Genomic DNA, 20,080 nt, shown 5'->3' on the forward strand with positions numbered 1-20,080 from the left:
AAAAAAAATATATCCCTTATATAGATAAAATCAGTAACTTTAAACTTGTAATCCATATAATGTCTTCTGTAATGTCTTTAAACTGGATTGTTAACTCCTTCACCCATATTAGGGTAACATCACATCCTAATTCCAGCAAAATGTTCAGAATCCTCAGTTGTCATCTGCCCCCATCAATAATAAATATCTTCATGTATGTATATATATAAAAAAGAAAACAACCACCCGAGTGACATTATAATTGTATTCCATATAGTATTTGTAGTGGTGGCTTTCTTCAAGATTATTAATTCCAGCCATCATAATGGGGTAACAACCAGATCTTCTGCATGCCCCAAAGTAACTCTCTTGCCATATAACTCAGCATAAACGTAATACATTTATCAAAGAATCCAAAATAGATAATTCCAATCCAACAGTTTAAGGCCCTTTTCACATCCCAAAAATACGGCATTGCAGAGGTCTGTCACTCTCCTCAGGATAATATTAACCAATACTTCGCCTCAACTGTCTTTTCATATATTCAGTCATCTTTTAGATAACTGGCTTCACTGTTGCCTAGTTTAAAAATTTTTGTTTTTGTGAGACCTATTTCTTTTTTTTTTCTTGACTTCTTGTGGGTTTGATCTCTGGCCTAATTTCCTTTCTATGAGTTGTGTATCAACTGTTTGATTTTCGTTCTGATCTATAACTTGATCTTGTTGGTTTTGCTTTTGTAACTTAGATCGCCATTCAGGTTTCTTTTCTATAAGTTGTGTATCAACTGATTGATTTTCATGCTTGTCTGTGATTTGATGAGTCTTCACATTAGAGTCCAACGCCGCTTCTCTCGTATTTATAAGTAGTCCATCTGAGACATCTAAAGGATCCAAAGGCAATTCATCTACAAAAACCTCTGTAGCTCGATGTTTTTCCATTATTTCCAACTCCTTCTGCTTATCCTGTATTATGCATGAAGATGTTAAACTCATTTTCAAAGTCTTATAATAAAATTCTTCCGCTTTTTCAACAGTATTTAGTTGATATCTTTCTCCTTGATATCTCAATATTATACCAACTGGAACATCCCACCTAAATAAAATATTTTGTTTTTTAAGCTCAGTCACCAGGAATCCAAATTTCTTTCTATCTAATAACATCTTGGGCGGTAACTCTTTATATATCCAAATCTTTCTTCCATACAGTTGTAAAGTAGAATTAAAAGATTTTTGCACAATATTATTTCTTATTTCTTTGTCTGTAAAATAAATCACCACATCTCTAGGCAATTGCCTTTGCTTTGCAATCCAAGAATTTACTCTGTAGACTCTATCAATCCTGCAAAATACTTCCTCAGGATGAACCTTTAAAATCCCAGCCAGAATTTCAGCAGATATTTTCCTTAAATCATCTCTGTTATTTTCCTGTAATCCTCTCATTCTAATCACAAATTCTGTGAACCTGTGTTGCATCATTAAAGCTTCTTTTTCAATCCGTTGTTTTATATTTTCTACATTGCAAGTCTTATGATCAACTTCCATTTTAAATTTTTCTTCTAAGCTATTGTCTTGAGTATTTATCAAATCATTTTCAATTCTTTGTATTTTATTGTCCAAATTGTAAATCTTGTCATCAATTTCCTCCATTTTAGACTCTAATAACTTGATATTTGTATCCAACTTTATAGCAATTTCTGAAAAACCATTAGTCACTGTTACAATCTTTCGTTGCAAATTGTCATACTTTAATTGTATCAATTCTTTAATTTCCTGCTTGAATTTTTCAAAATTCTGGTTCACAATCTCATCCCTTCTTACCATCTCCTCCAAAAGAAATTCAATTAAATTAAAATCATTTTTCTGAGTCTGTAGGTTTAAAACTTGTTCATGTAGTTTGTAAATGGGGGAATCCCTCCCCCCCCGCTGCTTGTTTGTCTGGCTTTGTTAATTTAAACGCCATCCTCCACACAGACAAACTCTTTTTTAAGGAAAGAAAGCTTCTTTCCAAACAAGATCAGTATCAGATCTCCAGGAAAAAAGAAACATAGAAGTAGAACTTTTTCTTGTCAATTGTAGCCAGCAATATTTATTCCTCTACTTTGTAGCTTGTTAAACTATTGAGACGGAAGGACTTTCTCTTTCAACTCTCCTTCTCAAACCTCAGCAGTCGCCATTTTAAATTTCTTTTTTTCCTTTCTTCAATATCATTTATAAAATCAATGAAAATACTTGCGATTTAGGGTCCCAGGTCCAAATCTCATCCTCTTTGATTAAACAATCTGCTAGTTTTCTTTAAAAGGCTTGTTCTCATCGCCTGGCTCTGCAAAAAGGCAGAGGATTCCCGAAGCCCGGAGCGGCGGCGGGGGAAATAGGGAGCCTCATCTGCTTCGTCCCCAAGAGTAAAGAAAAAACTCTGGGGGCTTCGCAGAGAGCTCTACCTGCCCTCACCTGCTCTGTCTCACATTTCCTTATGGAAACTCCACTTCCTCATCCCTTCTTGGACCTGGATAAAGATGTAGCATTTAAGGACTGGGCCACAATCTGCACCTTTAACCAATGTGGAGAAAGTCTGTTTTTGCTGACGTTCCTGCAGAAACACGTAGTAATATGGTCAGGTTTTGTATGGTGTCTTTTGTTATTCTGATGTTTTGGAGAGAAACTGTTAGTCTTATATTTGTGCCAATTTTCTTTAAACCATGTATCTGATTAACTAGTTTTCAGAGGTTTGATGTTATTTATTTATTTTTAACTCTAATTGTTGATTTTAAAAAAAATGTTTTTCTTCTCTGTGTTCTCCTTTGAATGATGTATTTTGTTGATAACTGGTTCTAAATGTAGCTCATCTAATCTTTAATTTACAACCTTGCACAGAACAGTGGATTGAATTAAACTCTACCAGGTCTCTTTCACATCTGTGGCTCCAGTTATAATCTTTTTTGCTTTATTGCATCCCGGGACTTTTTCTTACTTAAGCAGCATACCAATTTGGGTGCAGGGGTTGACAAATGTTTACAAAAAAGTAAGTAGGGAAAAAACAATAATGTTTAAGAAATATTAAGTAGTCTAAATGGTCAAAAAAGTATCAAAACTGTCAAAAAAATCAACAAATACCTTCCAATAGTCTTCACAGCAGTTGTAAGTAAAATTATATTTAACCTCTCTCTTCCTAAAGTTACATTGTGACTCTTTTTATCTATACTTTCCTGTGTATGAAATTCATAAATCACAACTTTATTTTCTTCATTGTTACACAAAAAAATCCATAATGGGTTTCCAGTTATCAATACATATAGATGTTGCCTTTTCTCTATTTAGAATAGGCAGTTTGTCAATCTCAGGAAGTTCTGTCAATTTCACAAGCCATTCCTCCCTGCTGGGTAGTTCTGAATGTTTCCTTGTGCATTGAATAATCTCACCACAATAATCACATATTAAAACAATGTTCCATGGTATTTTCCTAACTGCTCATCCATCAATCCTCAAAGAAAATATTGAATATTTAACATCCTCTGTATTCGAAAACATTTTAAACCCTTTTTACATGTGCACCGAGCATAATAAACTGTCCCATCACATTTTTCACATTTCCAACTCTACAAAGATTTTCAATAAAAGAGTCCATGATGTAATATCTGGAAATCTGTTTTACTCAAATTGGTCTGAGAACCTTTATCAATGTAATTTCTCTCATCTTTGTCCTCAGTGCTCCTCATCCTACTATTAAGCTGTTTCCCAAATTGAAGCAGGTAGAAAGAGCAAAATGTTCAGAACCCTTATAAAACCAGAATTGTGAGGTAATTCTGGATATCATTTGTAACTTTTCACTATGGTTTGTTTTCTGAAGTCAAAACCTATTGGCTGATGTGTCATTGGAACCCTGAAGTACATTCATTTAATCAAGACAAGATAAACAATAGTTTGTAACTGAAATAACTATGGACTTTTTTCTTCTTGCAAGGGTGACATTCACACAACAGACTTCACTAAATCAGGGAAAATTCTCATACAAGAAGCAGACAAGAAGCAGGTCTAACTCCAGTCTCCTGAGAGACCTCAACAAACCACAAATGACAACAGCCACCCTTCCTCCTCTCCCGTGGGGAAAAACAATATATTGGCAAAGGAACATATCTGACCGAAAAGGGGAAATCCTCCCATCTCAGAAGGCCCAAACCCTGAGAGTAGAAGTTGAAGGCCAAACAGTGGGAAAACTTTCTCACTTTCTCTCTTCCTCACTTCAGGATGGACCCCTCAGCTCTCCCCTTTCACTCAAACCCCCAATTCTTCATTCAAAGCCAAGCTGTACATATCAAATGACAGTTCATTTCCATCTGTTCTCCAGGTAAGAAACGTAACCTCAACAATAAAACACCAAGAGAAACCAGGAACACAGGTCTCCCAACTGCACCTCAAAGCACTTGGGTATGTGTGTGTTGGGGGAGGGGGTGTCACACATAGCCTGAGAGATGGGAATCTCAGATGGGGCCCATCCCACTAAGTACATTCATAAAAGCAGCAAAAGGGCCACTATGTATCTCTAAACCAGTTTCTCGGTGGGTCTGGCAAGAAATCAGGTCACACCATACTCAACCCTGTGAGCACCACCACCAGCTCAGCTACAGACTTCACACCCACTCTTTATTTAATAAACTATGAAACTTCAAAATATAAAGGATTTCAGTGTCTTCCATGAATATTGAAGGTTAACAAGAGAGTTCCAAATTTGGATTCATATCTGGAGACGTCATAGAAAAGAAAATCACAAAGAAGACCTCCTCTTAACGTTAGGCAGGTTTCAAGGGTGTAGAAGGTTTCAGAGAGCATTAGAGTTAAGGGTCAAGAACCTGGACTCCCACCAAACTGCATAGCTCCTGGTAATAGCTGGATAGCGCTAACAATCTCTGGAGACCATATGCCAACAATGGCAGACAGAAGTCTATTCCCCAGGTATTAAAGCATCTTCCTCCAGCATCACTTTCTGGACATGTCCTGACAGGAAGGATAACAACCATTGTAGAAAAGTGTCTCCAGGGGTGTATCTGCAACATTTTACAAGAATCCTTTTCTCTAGATGCCCCTCAGTACATGAAGCCCTGGCAGAGGACAAATTATCACTCACAGTAATTATCACAGTCCCAGACTTTGAGACATCTATTGCAACTTTTCCAGTGTCTGCCTTTGATAGAACGTCAGACTGAAGCAACATGGAATGGATCTTGCATCAGAAAAAGATATAAGCCTCTCCTCATGCTGATTTAGGACACAGGCAGGGGCTGTGCTGCTGAATGTACCTTTCCCTCTTTTCCAGATAAAGCTCATTCCACTCGACATTACATTTTCTAAGAGTGCTTTGAAATCATCTAACTCTTCTTTGGAAACAGATGATTGATTCAGCACTATAAATTATGGACCTCCTGCTTCTGCTTTCAATGCTACTGGTGTCCCACCCAGTCTCTGGGAAGCTTAGAATGAAGTGCCCACTGAATATGGTGCACCTGGATAGCGAAAGACCATGGAGTTACTACAGGCAAGGGGACCATCTCATCGGTATAGTCACCAGTGCAGCTACACTAAAACAGAAAATGTTGTTTTTCAACCTGCTTCCTTATAGCCGGTCTTACTTGTAAGTTATTCAGTGTGATGAAATTGTATTCCTTCCATCTGCAGTTCTAACACTCTTATTCTTTTCTCCTTATTCTGCTTATTCCTCTATTTCAGGAAGTGATTACTTTTGTTGATTGATCAGATTTCTGTGGGTTTCCTCTTTTGTCTTATTTAGGGGAAGAGACACAAATACAAAGATGGAGCAGAAAAAAATACCTGAAAGAAATCCACGTTATTTTCCTCTCCAAGTCCAATCTAGAGTATATGACTTGAATACTGACTTTTGTTTAAAGCCGTGATTGTTGTAGTTAACCTTGATCAGCTTATTTCCATATTTTTATAACTGCTCATTGATATTCAATGCCTGTTCCTTAAAGGAATATAGGATGACTTGTTTTTAGAACAACTTTTTGGGGTCACTTAAGAAATATCCCCTTCCTTTTATTATGATTAAACTTTAAAACATGAATTAAAACATGAACATAGAAAGAGCCTTGATAGTACAAGGGTTTAGTGCACCCTGTTATTAACACAGCTGCCTGCAATTTCTGCTGGTTCGAATCTCTCCAAGGCTCAAGGTTGACTCAGCCTTCCATCCTTTCTAAGGTAGGTGAAATGAGGACCCAGTTTGTGGGGGCAATAAGCTGACTTTGTATAAAATATACAAAAGAATGAAGGCTATTGCTTAAAGCATTGTAAGCCGCCCTGAGTCTCCGGAGAAGGGCGGCATATAAATCAAATAAAAAAAAAAAATTGTTTTGCAGACTGGGTACAGTGCTGATGAAAATTGCGGTTCCTATAAATAATAGAGTATTTGTGATTCTTAACCAATTCCCATTTCCTCAACATTTACAAATTTTAAATATTGATGAGTAACTATCATTTGCCTCTGGTTTTTGATTAGTATTGATCTCAGACTCAATAGTCTTGTATTATTATTATTATTATTATTATTATTATTATTATTATTATTATTCATATTTCTATGCCGCCCACTCTCCGAGGACTCTGAGCAGGTTACACCAAAGACAGTATACTAAATAGCATATTGCCCCCAACAATCTGGGTCCTCATTTTACCCACCTCGGAAGGATGGAAGGCTGAGTCAACCTTGAGCCGGTGAGATTTAATCTGCTGATCTGCTGAACTAGCGGTCAGCTGAAGTAGCTGCAGTACAGAGCTCTAATCACTGCGCCACCTCGGCTCTTAAATAAAGATAAAGTGTTGATAAAGAGAATGAAATTGGAAAAAAAGTATTGTATCACTGCTGTTGATTATGCTTGTATTAACCAAAGCATTTTTTACTCTAGTATACCTTATGCTTCCAAAGGAATAGAACGCTTTATTTTCACCATTCAAGAGATCAACAAGAATATTCAGCTCCTATGCAATCTTACACTTGGCTACAATATCCATGACAACTATTTGAATACACTTGGCACTTCAGAAGTCTTGCTGGACATGCTGTCTACTGGAGAAGCCAATGTTCCCAACTACAGCTGTGGAAGGAAGGACAACATTTTGGCTCTTTTTGATGCAGCTGACAGGGAATTTTCCATTCACATGTCAACATTAGTAAGCCCCTACAAAGTCCCACAGGTTTGTGTGCATGTTTCTCTATATAGTCAAGTGAGTGGAGTGATAGTGGGTGCAGGATAGTTCCATCCATATCTTCTCTATGGAACTCAAGACCTGCTTTTCACTATGTCCATTATAGGAACTGGAAACTGGAATACACATTAGAACAGGAGCATGTATCAAAATAGTCATATTCTTTCATGTTACCAACTCTGTTGCTTTGGGGGCATCTGCTGCATACTTGTGAAGGTGAGGAGATGCTCTGTGTCCAATCAAAGGGTCTTCTGTAGACTAGAAAGGTGCAGCACTGATGGAAAGCTCACATTTTGTACATGATCTTAGAAAAATGATGATAATGCTGAACAAATGCCATATTCATAAAAATAATTGTGAAAAAAGATGATTTGCATCCATCAGAGAAAGGGACTGAATATACTTGGCATTACATTCATAGATTTTCTGGAGAAATGTTTAAACTAAACAATGGGGATAGAGAGTTTATTGATATAGAACACTTTTGTCCCCAGCAATCTAAAACTAATCAGTGCTTGTAACATAGATGTTTGTGTGGGTAAGAATCTCAACCTTACTGTCAAGGTAAATCAAGCTTTTGATAGTGTGAGGTATGCCATGTACGCTAATAAAACAGGTGGTAAGGAAGTAGGGGAACTAAGGCCTGAAACGGGCTATGTAGAAAGTAAACACTGGGTCAATTAAAAAGGACTTAAATGCCTGTACACTAATACAGAGTGTATGAGGAATAAATGGGGTGAATTAGAAATTCAAATAAAGGGGGGCAGATATGATATTGTTACCATTATGAAAACCTGGAGGGATGAAATCCAAAACTGAAATACACAGCTAGAGGGGTTTAAATTATTTAAACGAAACAGACCAAATAAAAGAGTCGGTGGAGTTGCACTATACATGAAAAATAACTAAATGTCTTCAGAAATAAAACAGAAGAATGATGAATACTGTCTTAAATGCATTTGGGTCAATATAAAAGGGGGGAAATGGCACTGCCATAGGTGTATATGGCCACCCAACCAAATAGAGAAAACAGATGAACTTTTTGCTAGTCAGTTAACTAAGTATATAGTTAGCACATCAAAATAGTAATGGGGGACTTTAACTACCCTGACAAAAGCCAGGAGACAAACTCTGCACCAAGTGGAAGACAAACAGGTTCCTGACAAACCTAGCAGACAACTTTGACTCTCAAAAAGTAGAAAAGGGAACTAGGGGATCAGCCATATTGCACTCAATGAAATGATAGAAGATAATCCAAGCAACAGGAACCTTGGGAGGGAGTGATTGTGCAATATTGGAATTCAACATTATGCAAGGACAAGCAATAGAATAAAGTCAAACTAGAGTCTTGGACTTTAAGAGAGCTAATTTCAATAAACTTAGAGAGAGGTTGGATAGGATTCCATGAATGACAACCGTCAAAGGGAAAACAACCCAAGTAGCTTGGGAAATTTTGAAAAGTGAGATTATAAAAGCCCAGTCTAGCACAATAGCAATGAAGAAGAAAAATAACAGCTCTCAAAAGAAACCAGCATGGCTGCATTAAAAAAAAAAAACTCTTTGATAAATTGAAAGACAAAAAGGACAAGTATAAAAAGTGGAAAGAGGAGCACATATTTAAGGCAGCATATCAGCAAATAGCCCGAGCATTCAAAGACAAAGGGAGGAAAGTGAAGGCTCAAAACAAACTAAGGCTTGCAACAAAACTTCACAACAACAACAACAAAGCTTTTTTCAACATGTAAAATCAATAAAAAAAAGTCAAGGAAATGATTGATCCATTAATGGGAGAAAGTGGCAAGAAGATGACAAGCAACAGGGAGAAAGCAGAGCTGCTTAACTCATTGGATTCTGTTAATTTCAATCTTATCTACTGTGGATAGTCTATTTTATAGCCTCATAGTGACCACTATCATTAATTAATCACTTTATTTAAAAGAATTACAGGCATATTAGCCAAAATATCAACTCTTTTTTCCCTCTTGTACTTAGAATCAAATTCATCATAAAAGCTTGAAGAGCAACAGAGCCCACAGAGACAATTTTCTACAAGATGAACTTTTAAATATATACTGTATATATCCCCCATGTTGTGAGTCCCACAAAAGTGTATAAAATACCCAATCAATTACTGACCTGTTGATCAAATAGATATTGTGTCTAAAATAAATGCTAAGTTCCTATTGAGTAGAGTTGATAGTTGGTCGGGGAACAAATAAATAATTCCTTGCTGAAAACTTTATTTTTTTTTCATTTATTTATTAAATTTCTTTGCCACCTGTCTCACTGCAAAGTGACTTTGAGCAGCTAACAATATTAAAAACTACAGTAAAACACATTTGTAATAGTACTAAAAATACAAATTACCAACTATACCTAAAAAATGGGGGTGAGGAGGGAGTAGGATGAGCAGGCTTGGAGGTGGGATCTGCTATTGATCAATCAACCACCTCCAATGTGACACTCCCCCATTGGGGCCACAAGCCAACTATCCATGTCAGGTCTCCAGGCTCTCGCAGAAGCTCAGGAGAGCTGGAACTGACCTCACTCTGGGGAACAAGATGTTCCTAAGGGCAGGAGCAATGGCAGAGGACATTATTCTCCTGGACCCAGCCAACCAGAATTCCCTGACTGCAGCATGCCTCCTCTGCTGGCACAGATGGAGTGTGAAATTTCCAAAAGTTGACATGGGGCTGGCCAATTCCTTTGGAGTGAGATGGTTCCTCAAGCTTTTGAATTTGACTATCCAATCACACTCTGAGTCTAGTTCTCAATGGAACTGCATTTACATGCAGGGAGGGAAGAATGCAGAGTGGTAACCCAAGATTCTGTGTTAGGCCCAGTGTTCTTCAACATTTTCACAAAAGATCTAGATGAGGATAAAGAAGGGGATTAAAAATGATAAATTTCATCAAACCCGGGGGAAATTGCTAACCCTTTCTTTCTTTCTTTCTTTCTTTCTTTCTTTCTTTCTTTCTTTCTTTCTTTCTTTCTTTCTTTCTTTCTTTCTGCAATTCATATGCTGCCCTATCTCCGCGGAATCAGGGCGGCTCACAACAATAAAAATGCATAATCCCACATTAAAGCAGTAAAAATTTAAAAATCGAATTTAAAACAATTAAAGTTAATTTAAAAATCCCAGTCAGTCCAAACTGTGAAACAACCAGGTCTTCAAATCACGGCGGAACGAGCGAAGGTCAGGAGCCATCCGGAGCTTCAAAGGAAGTTGGTTCCAGAGGGTGGGTGCGCCCACAGAGAAAGCTCTCCCCCTGGGGGTCGCCAGCCGACACTGTTTGGCCGACGGCACCCTGAGGAGGCCTTGTCTATGGGAACTCACCGGGATATTGGGAATTGTCACTGGCTGCAGGGGGTCCGACAAATATCCTGGGCTTAGGCCATGAAGGGCTTTATAGGTTTGGAATACTTCCACTTTTGAAGGTGGACTCAAGACTCAGAAGGATCTTGACAGACTTAAGAGCACTGGGCCCTATCCAATGAAATGCAGTTCTCAATGGTGAGAAAAGCAAAGTCCTATTCCTAGACAAGAAATACTAAATGCACAGTTATAGAATAGTTGATACCTGGCTGAGCAGTAGCAACCGTGAGAGAAATCTAGGTGTCCAATTGGACAATGACTTAAATAGGAGGCACCAGTATGTTGCAGCTGCCAAAAAAGCCAATGCAGACCTAGGCTGAATCAATAGAGGGATGGGATCAAATTGATAGAGGAGAATATTTGTAGCTTGGGTGTTGGAATGAAGGTTTCTTGTTGCTTTCTGAGCTTGGTTATTTTCTTGCAGAACTTTTATTACCCAAACTAGGCAAGATCATGAGTGTTAGTAAGGAGTGTGGGGTATGCTCTCAAGTTTATCTTCTAATGATTTGCCTTGTAAGCTCTGGTGGGAATGGCCTTGGAGGTCTTTTGCTTGGACTGTTAGTTTGTTTGGCAGTTCCTTGGTTGGGATATTGTTTACTTCTTGGTTGTTGGTCTGATGTTAACAGACATTAACAAACATCATGTTAATCAACATCAATTAACTTTAATGTTTGGTGTAAATTGAAAGCTATGGAAATTACAGACTCCCAAAATTGCGTCTGTTAGAACAGGCAAAATTTCAATTAGAAACCTCTTGGCTTAGACAACTGACAAATTATATGAGGAATTATGGTCTTCCTGTCTCTTACACAATATGAGAAGAAAGTAAAAAAATAATGGCTTCACAAAGAATCTTAAATGTAGAAGCAGAGAAGGATGTAGCAATCTTCAAAAACTAAACGTAATATGACCCTTTATTGAAACAATATACTTCAGTTAACATCTGCACATGTGAGTCTAACTGGATTAAATTATAGCGGTGATAGAGAAATATGATTTTTTTAAAAAAAATTTGATTTATATGCCGCCCTTCTCCGGAGACTCAGGGCGGCTTACAATGTGCTCAGCAATTTGCATTTTGATTGTTGTTTTTCTGCTTAATTTGCTTCTCATGTTCCATTTTTATATGAAGCCTTCTTAATATTCTGTATTTAATATTTTAAACTATGGCTAATCAACGATCTATTCTAAGATGTTTATCAAGATGAAGTTGGATTGATTAAAAACTCATATTTTGGACTTGACCTATATAACAGGCCAAGTTATAACAGGATTATTATAACACAGCATTCTCCATTGCTTTTCCAGATTAGTCAAAGAATGGCTTCAAAGACTCTGAGTGATAAAAGTAATTTCCCTTTTTTCCACCGGATGCTCCCCAAAGAAGGGTTTCAGTATTCAGCAATTGTCCGACTGCTCCTCCATTTCAGATGGACTTTGATTGGCCTCCTTGCTCCAGACACAGAGGAGGGAGAGAATTTCCTGAGGACTTTTCCTCCTTTGCTTCTCAGGAATGGAATTTGTGTTGTTATATCAAAAGAATTCACAATGACTGGACGTCCAGCACCCTTCAGGGATTCCAGCTTTTCTCAGTGGAAACAAGTCAATGTCTTTGTTCACTTCACAGAACACATTATCGTTTCAAACACATTTCATACTTTTCATCTAACACTTGACATTTTGTCAGGACCCATCAGAGAGAAAATATGGATCACCACAACTTTGGGAAACTGTATAGTGAGTCATCTTGGATATCACAAATACATCCATAGTATTTGGAGCTTTGAATTTATGCAAAAATTAAGCTCAGAATATGGTGCTTTTGAACCCTTTTCCTTTATAGACTCCCAATATGAAGACAAGAATTTTCAGTGCTCTTTTCCAAAGCATGTTTTTTCTGTCAAAGGCCGGAAAAGATGCACCCAAAATTCTCCGGTGGAGACAGACATTGAATTGAACGGGAAGTGGGTTGAAAACAGTGACTCTGTTTACCTTATCTTTATGACTCTGGCCCACGTCTTGAAGGCTGCATATTCGTCCAGGTCCTGGATGAGAAGGAAGGAGACCCAAGAGACACTGGAGGCTCCAAGGCTGCAGCCATGGCAGGTATGGGGTCCCAACAAGGATCCAACAAACTAAATTCCTCTGGAGAAGGAATCCTTTAGAGAAAGAGGGGAATCATATTGACCTCCGTGTGCTACAAAAGACCAATAGATTTGGCCAATCTAGTTGCTGGGGGGGGGGAGCTGGTAGCAGATATATTTTGATATTAAACACATCTAATTGTAAAAGGGTGATTGCACCTTTAACAATATTCCATTATGTAGGGTTTGTGATGAGCACTGTGGAATTTTACTTTTATAAATTTGAAGGAGACCCCGAGAACAACAGATGGCCTGAGTCTCAGCTGGGTTCTATTTTCCCCAGTGTGAGTGGCTCATGAATCATGCTGGATGAGGAAGGCAACTTTCAGCTGTTTATCCTTGCAGAATAGAGAGTTTCACGCTTGGGACAGAGGTCCATTTCAAATATTCTGAATAAAAGTTAGCTCAGAACTTGATACAAAATTTTCCTTTCTTGTTTACAACATGTCAGCCTTTGTGATTTCTTTCACAAGATCAGAGTTCATCCTTTGTGGTACAGGATTACATTTGTTGCATTTAGTACAAGAGTGAAAAAACTTTCTAATCGTATTATTTTCAGACATTTCTTGTTGCTTGTAGTTTGTCAGTTTTGCAAGCACCTAGATAGCCTAACTCTAACTTTTGGTGGCTTCTTTCTAAATAACTTGATCCCTTCCTGGCTCACTAGGTGTTGAAACTTTATTTGAAATCTTTTTTTCATCAATAGTATTCTTTTCCTATAGAAGTTATTGTTTATCCTCCTCCTCTAGGATTCAAAGGGGACTTTCCAGTGGTGAAATCCATTTTTTTTACTACCAGTTCTGTGGACGTGGTTTGGTGAGCATGGTGTGGTTTGGTGGGCGTGGCTTGGTGGTGTGGCGGGGGAAGGATACTGCAAAATCCCCATTCCCTCCCCACTCCTGGGGGAAGGATATTGCAAAATCTCCATTCCCACCCCACTCTGGGGACAGCCAGAGGTGGTATTTGCCGGTTCTCCGAACTGCTCAAAATTTCCGCTACCGGTTCTCTGAACTGCTCAAAATTTCCGCTACCAGTTCTCCAGAACCTGTCAGAACCTGCTGGATTTCACCTCTGGGACTTTCCCTATTGAGGGATTCCTTTGTTTTATATTCTTCTTCATTTTATATTCTTAAACTGTCACCAAGCTATCATAGCCTAACCCTCTTCTCTACAGAAATCCCAGTTAAACATTCTCAGTCTCTGCATTCAGCCAATCAGTAAAGTGGAGACTGAATTTCTCTGGTTCACTTGTGAAGGTATTTTTTTCCTTCAATTCAGCCAGAATATCATCGCTGTGTTTATTTTATCATGCTCCAGACTCTGATATAACTGTGAACAGATCTTAAGCTTCTGTGTAACATCTTTCAGTTTGGGAAGAGGGCTCTATCCTTCCCCTCTCCAGTTACAACACTATTAAAAAAGATGCTTTGGGGTAATGAACCTTTAACTTCAAGGAGTTTAAGAATATTTTGTTTTGCTGTACAATTTATTTGATACCTGCTGTAGAATGTTCCCTATAATTGATCCAATGTGTTTATTACATTTTCTCAATACATATTTTTTCAATATAGCATTGACAAATTTTGCTGAACCTTTCTTGTTCACTTATCAACTTAGTGGTAACACCTGTTGTCCTAATTAAGCATGTGGACACATTAAAAAAAACTGTAGAAGAAAAAATTATATGTGAAAATAGCAGGTGGGATAACAAACCAAGTTTTTTGCTTTTAAAATTCCTGGATGTTTCCATTCTAGTTCCATCCCTTTCTGGAGAAGAATGACTTCTACAATCTTTCCCACTGGAATCTTTACATGGACCATAATGGAGAAATAGCTGCAGACATGGACATCGAGTTCTTGGTGATTTCGCCTGAGGGGGATTTGATCCAAAGGAAACTGGGGAGTATTGAAAGGCAGAGAATTATTATTAACAAAATTGCTCTTTCATGGATAAATCTGCTCAACAAGGTGGGTCAAATATTGCTGTGTTTTCTCTTTTTTCTAAAGATTATGACCCATTTCAGGAGGGTTAACTCTAGTCACCATGGTGGATGACCCTCACTGGGAGTTGAATGTACAGAAGAGAAAAGTGAACATTTTGTTAGATGGATTGTGGAGACTTCAGTACTATTCACAAAGGTTCCTTCAGGTGCCATGATAAAGAATATTCTTTTAAACTGATTCAGTCTTGTCCAATATTGGATGCTGGATGATTATTCTTTAGGATGGAGATCAGCTGGTGAAAAATATTCAAGTGCTGGCATTTGTGTTCCTAATAACCTCAGGTCCTTTTAACCAGCATCTGCATTAAGGTTTGGCTGAATTGAGGAAAGAGACACACAAATAAAGAAAGCCCTAATTTTTAAGGATTTTTTCCCCTTCATATCATAATTGGAGGGTGGTTTAGGACTCCTTTCAAAGGGAAGGATTTTGCAATGTTTTATATACTCCAGAAGAAGCCTATCCAGATCTACTGATCTGACATTTGTTTCTTCATTACAGTTTTGTTTTACTTAATAAATCTAATATGAACATTAATAAATCTTTTATAATAATCTTTTCCAAAATTGAATGCAAGATCATAAGACTGTGCATTAAAATCACAGTTATGTGAAGACTGGAGAAATGCATGTTAACAAGGTTAAGAGGAGGAACCAAACTGGTTGTCACTTAAGGCTGAAATCTTTTCAATTCCATCTCTCCAGTCTTTTTAAAGAGAAAAATCCTTTATTTCAATGTATGATATCAAAAGCCAAGGGGAGAGAGTAAATGAACAATCTGCCAGTATTTATTTCTCCTAAATCTGATTGAAATGAGTCAAATATTTCGTATTTATCTAATTGAAGCCCAGGAACTATTTGGCTAATGTTAATCTCTTCATCCATTTTCATGTAAACTTCATCCCAATCTATTTTCTTTGGCATTTCTTCTTCTGCTACTTAGTCTCTGCCTCAGTCCCAATGTGTAGAAAATTGTCATCCTGGGTTTGTCAAGCAGAAGCGAGAAGGAGAGCCTGCTTGCTGCTACGACTGTATTCCTTGTCCTGAGGGGACCATCTCCATTCATGAAGGTGAGGGACACCAAGGGAAAGGACAGGCCTTGTGGAAGTGGATTCATCTGAAACACTGTCATAAAAGTGCAAGTTAAAAGATAGATTGAAGCTCAATTGTTTTTTTAAAAAAAATTTGTCACCAGTCTGCTAGTTCGATTCTCACGGCTGAAGCTTGACTCAGTCTTCCATCCTTCTGAGATTGGTGAAATGGGGACCCAGATTGTAACTGGGTCTGTAAACTGCTTAGAGAGGGCTGTAAATCATTGTGAAGTCATATATAAATCTAAGCACTATTGGTATTGTTAGAGAAAAAATATTTCTCTATAGCTGTGCCTATTAATGGCTTTTGGAATGTACAGATGTGTGGGCCAATCAGAGGGCAGCTAATATGTTTTGAATCTCCAGGGCCCTCCCCTAACTGTCACAGTTAACAGTAAAAAAAGGTGATTCTTAATAGAAACATTTGCTCTTCAGTTTGGTATTCAGTTTGATCTTCTGTCTAGTATTGTACTGTATTCTAGGATCTTCCTTTAGATAACTGTGAGCAGTCTGGAAGTCCGTTAGAAGAGCAATTCTGTGGTATAAAGTGGCATTTCTTCTGAGGAAGAATATTCATAGATAGCATAGTTTAGAGAGAATAGATATGTATATAGATAGATAGCTGACAGTATAATTTATAATAGTAACTTAGTGATGTTTATATATATATATATATATATATATATATATATATATATAATGTTTTTATTGTGTAAATTAAAACATTTGCTGTAGGCTGCTTCAGAGGCTCATTTGTTCAAGTAGAGTTTCATACTCTACTTGATAGAGGTTCACAGTTTATTGATTTATTAACCTCCACAACAGGTATCTTCAAATTGCACAATTTCTTACTAGAAGTAGGAATAGCAGAAAAATCCTTGAGGGAGGTGGACTAAGAAGAGATAGGAGGGTATAGGAGATTGGACAAGCTTCTCTACTGCAAGAAAATAAATATTTCTTCTGCTTTTTAGTTGGGATTCCAGATTATTTGCAGAACTAACTTTTTTTTTCTAGCTAATTCAATTTCAAAAGGTAGGCATCCAGAGTCAAGTATATTAAGTGCCATATGTCAGGATCCAGGAAATGTGACTAGAAAGATTAACTGATTCATTATCTACCTCTAATAATGTAGGTTCTGCAAATTACACAAGAAATCATTGGTGCCAGGACCTCGTCTAATTTCATAAACTATAAAAATATAGCTGTTTTTTCTTAGAAAATGATATTTTTCTTAACTTCTTTCTGTAGAGATTTTAAGCAATGCTTCTCAGAAAATGCTGCTGGTAACAAATTTTGTCTAATTTCAAGAGATACCAAGAAGGTACCTCTTAGGAAATTAGGAGGTACAGAATACTTTTTTTACAAATATTGTTTTTTTGATTTACTCAGATACAGAAAAATGTACCAAATGTCCAGATGAAAAATATCCAAATGAGGACAGAATCCAATGTATCCCCAAAGTTATTTCCTTCCTTTCTTATGAAGAACATCTGGGAATCATTCTGGTCTCTTTTGCCCTATTCTTATTCTTAGCCACAGGACTTGTTTTAATTATATTCATTAAACATCAGGAAACTCCCATTGTGAAAGCCAACAACCGAGACCTCTCTTACATCCTCCTGGCTTCCCTCCTGCTTTGCTTCCTGTCTCCTTTTCTCTTCATTGGTCAACCAAGGAAAGCCACTTGCCTTCTCCGACAAACAGTTTTCAGCATCATCTTCTCAGTTGCTGTTTCTTCTCTCTTGGCCAAAACCATCACAGTGGTGCTGGCTTTCTTGGCCACAAAACCAGGAAACCGAGTGAAGAGATGGTTGGGGAAGAGCTTGGCCAACTCCATCATCCTTTCTTGTTCTAGTGTCCAAATTATGATCTGCTCCATCTGGCTGGGAATTTCTCCCCCATTCTGTGACTCAGACATTCACTCCCAGCCTGGGGAGATCATCCTGCACTGCAATGAAGGCTCTGTTTTCATGTTCTACATCACCCTCAGCTACATGGGCTTCCTGGCTGCCATTTGCTTCACAGTGGCTTTCCTGGCCAGGAATCTCCCTGGAGCCTTCAACGAAGCCAAGCTGATCACCTTCAGCATGCTGGTCTTCTGCAATGTCTGGGTCTCCTTCCTGCCCACCTACCTGAGCACCAAGGGGAAATACATGGTGGCTGTGCAGGTCTTCTCCATCTTGGCCTCCAGTGCTGGTCTGCTTGGCTGCATCTTCATCCCCAAGTGCTACATTATCATTCTGAGGCCAGACATGAATACAAAGGAGCATCTTACGACCAAAAGAAATGTATAAATGTGAGTTAGAGGAATTGCCACTCTCAACATTTTCCAGCAGGCCATGCATAGAAATTGTTTCAAACTGTGCCCCGTACATGAGCTGGGACAACAGTTTTGAGCTGAAATAATCAAAGGGCAATTGGGAGATAATGTCCTCCATCCTTCGGTATAATTGCAAGATGTGGATAATCCAGGAGATGAAATACAGCCGTGGAAGTGTTTTACAAAACAATTCCTAAAGAATTGAGAGTATCCATATTCAAGTGTCCCATAGATATGGTGTAAGGGAGGGAGATCGGATTGGGCATAAATATGTTATGTTATCATGGCTGTATCTTTCTAGCACTCAATAAATTCTCAGCCTTCCTCATCCCTTCTTGGACCTGGATAAAAATGTAGCATTTAAGGACTGGGCCACAATCTGCACCTTTAACCAATGTGGAGAAAGTCTGTTTTTGCTGACGTTCCTGCAGAAACACGTAGTAATATGGTCAGGTTTTGTACGGTGTCTTTTGTTATTCTGATGTTTCGGAGAGAGTTAGTCATATACATGTGCCAATTTTCTTTTAACCATGTATGTGATTAACTAGTTTTCAAAGGTTTGATGTTATTTATTTATTTTTAACTCTAACTGTTGATTTTTTAAATTTGTTTTTCTTCTCTGTGTTCTCCTTTGAATGATGTATTTTGTTGACAACTGGTTCTAAATGTAGCTGATCTAATCTTTAATTTACAGCTGTGGCTCCAGTTATAATCTTTTTTGCTTTATTGCATCCCTGGACTTTTTCTTACTTAAGCAGCATGCCAATTTGGGCGCAGGGGTTGACAAATGTTTACAAAAAAATAAGTAGGGAAAAAAAACAATAATGTTTAAGAAATATTAAGCAGTCTAAATGGTCAAAAAAGTGTCCAAACTGTCAAAAAAAGATATCAACAAATACCTTGCAATATTCTTCACAGCAGTTGTAAGTAAAATTATATTTAACCTCTCTCTTCCTAAAGTTACATTGTGACTCTTTTTATCTATACTTTCCTGTGAATGAAATTCATAAATCACAACTTTATTTTCTTCATTGTTGCACAAAAAAATCCATAATGGGTTTCCAGTCATCACAATATGTAAATGTTACCCTTTCTCTATTCAAAGTAGTCAGTTTGTCCATCTCAGGAAGTTCTGTCAATTTCACAAGCCATTCCTCCCTGGTGGGTAATTCTGAATGTTTCCTTGTGCATTGAACAATCTCACCACAATAATCACATATTAAAACAATGTTCCATGGTATTTTCCTAACTGCTCATCCATCAATTCTCAAAGAAAATATTGAATATTTATCTTTAACATCCTCTGTATTCGAAAACATTTTAAACCCTTTTTACATGTGCACCGAGCATAATAAACTGTCCCTTCACATTTTTCACATTTCCAACTCTACAAAGCTTTTCAATAAAAGAGTCCATGATGTAATATCTGGAAATCTGTTTTACTCAAATTGGTTTGAGAACCTTTATCAATGTAATTTCTCTCATCTTTGTCCTCAGTGCTCCTCATCTTACTATTAAGCTGTTTCCCAAATTGAAGCAGGTAGAAAGAGCAAAATGTTCAGAACCCTTAAAAAACCAAAATCGTGAAGTAATTCTGGATCTCATCTGTAACTTTTAACTATGGTTTATTTTCTGAAGTCAAAACCTATTGGCTGATGGGTCATTGGAACCCTGAAGTACATTCATTTAATCAAGTCAAGCTAAACAATAGTTTGTAACTGAAATAACCATGGACTTTTTTCTTCCTGCAAGGGTGACATTCACACAACAGACTTCACTAAATCAGGGAAAATTCTCATACAAGAAGTAGACAAGAAGCAGGTCTAACTCCAGTCTCCTGAGAGACCTCAACAAACCACAAATGACAACAGCCACCCTTCCTCCTCTCCTGTGGGGAAAAACAATATATTGGCAAAGGAACATATCTGACCAAAAAGGGGAAATCCTCCCATCTCA

General features: G+C 37.7%; 1 protein-coding gene across 1 annotated transcript; it reads left to right on the plus strand.

Annotated features, from left to right (window-relative positions):
* The first annotated feature begins 5,383 nt into the window (after positions 1-5,383).
* LOC139309274 (vomeronasal type-2 receptor 26-like) lies at positions 5,384-18,098 on the plus strand. Its single transcript, XM_070933329.1, has 6 exons — positions 5,384-5,601; positions 6,893-7,181; positions 11,878-12,675; positions 14,469-14,681; positions 15,657-15,783; positions 17,194-18,098. The coding sequence occupies exons 1-6, from the start codon at positions 5,384-5,386 to the stop codon at positions 18,096-18,098; spliced, it is 2,550 nt and encodes an 849-aa protein (XP_070789430.1).
* The last annotated feature ends 1,982 nt before the right edge of the window (positions 18,099-20,080 follow it).

The sequence above is a fragment of the Pituophis catenifer genome, unplaced genomic scaffold (genome assembly GCF_029215685.1).
Source record: "Pituophis catenifer annectens isolate HBS135680 unplaced genomic scaffold, rPitCat1.0.hap2 SCAF_2, whole genome shotgun sequence".
NCBI classification, from domain to species: domain Eukaryota; kingdom Metazoa; phylum Chordata; class Lepidosauria; order Squamata; family Colubridae; genus Pituophis; species Pituophis catenifer.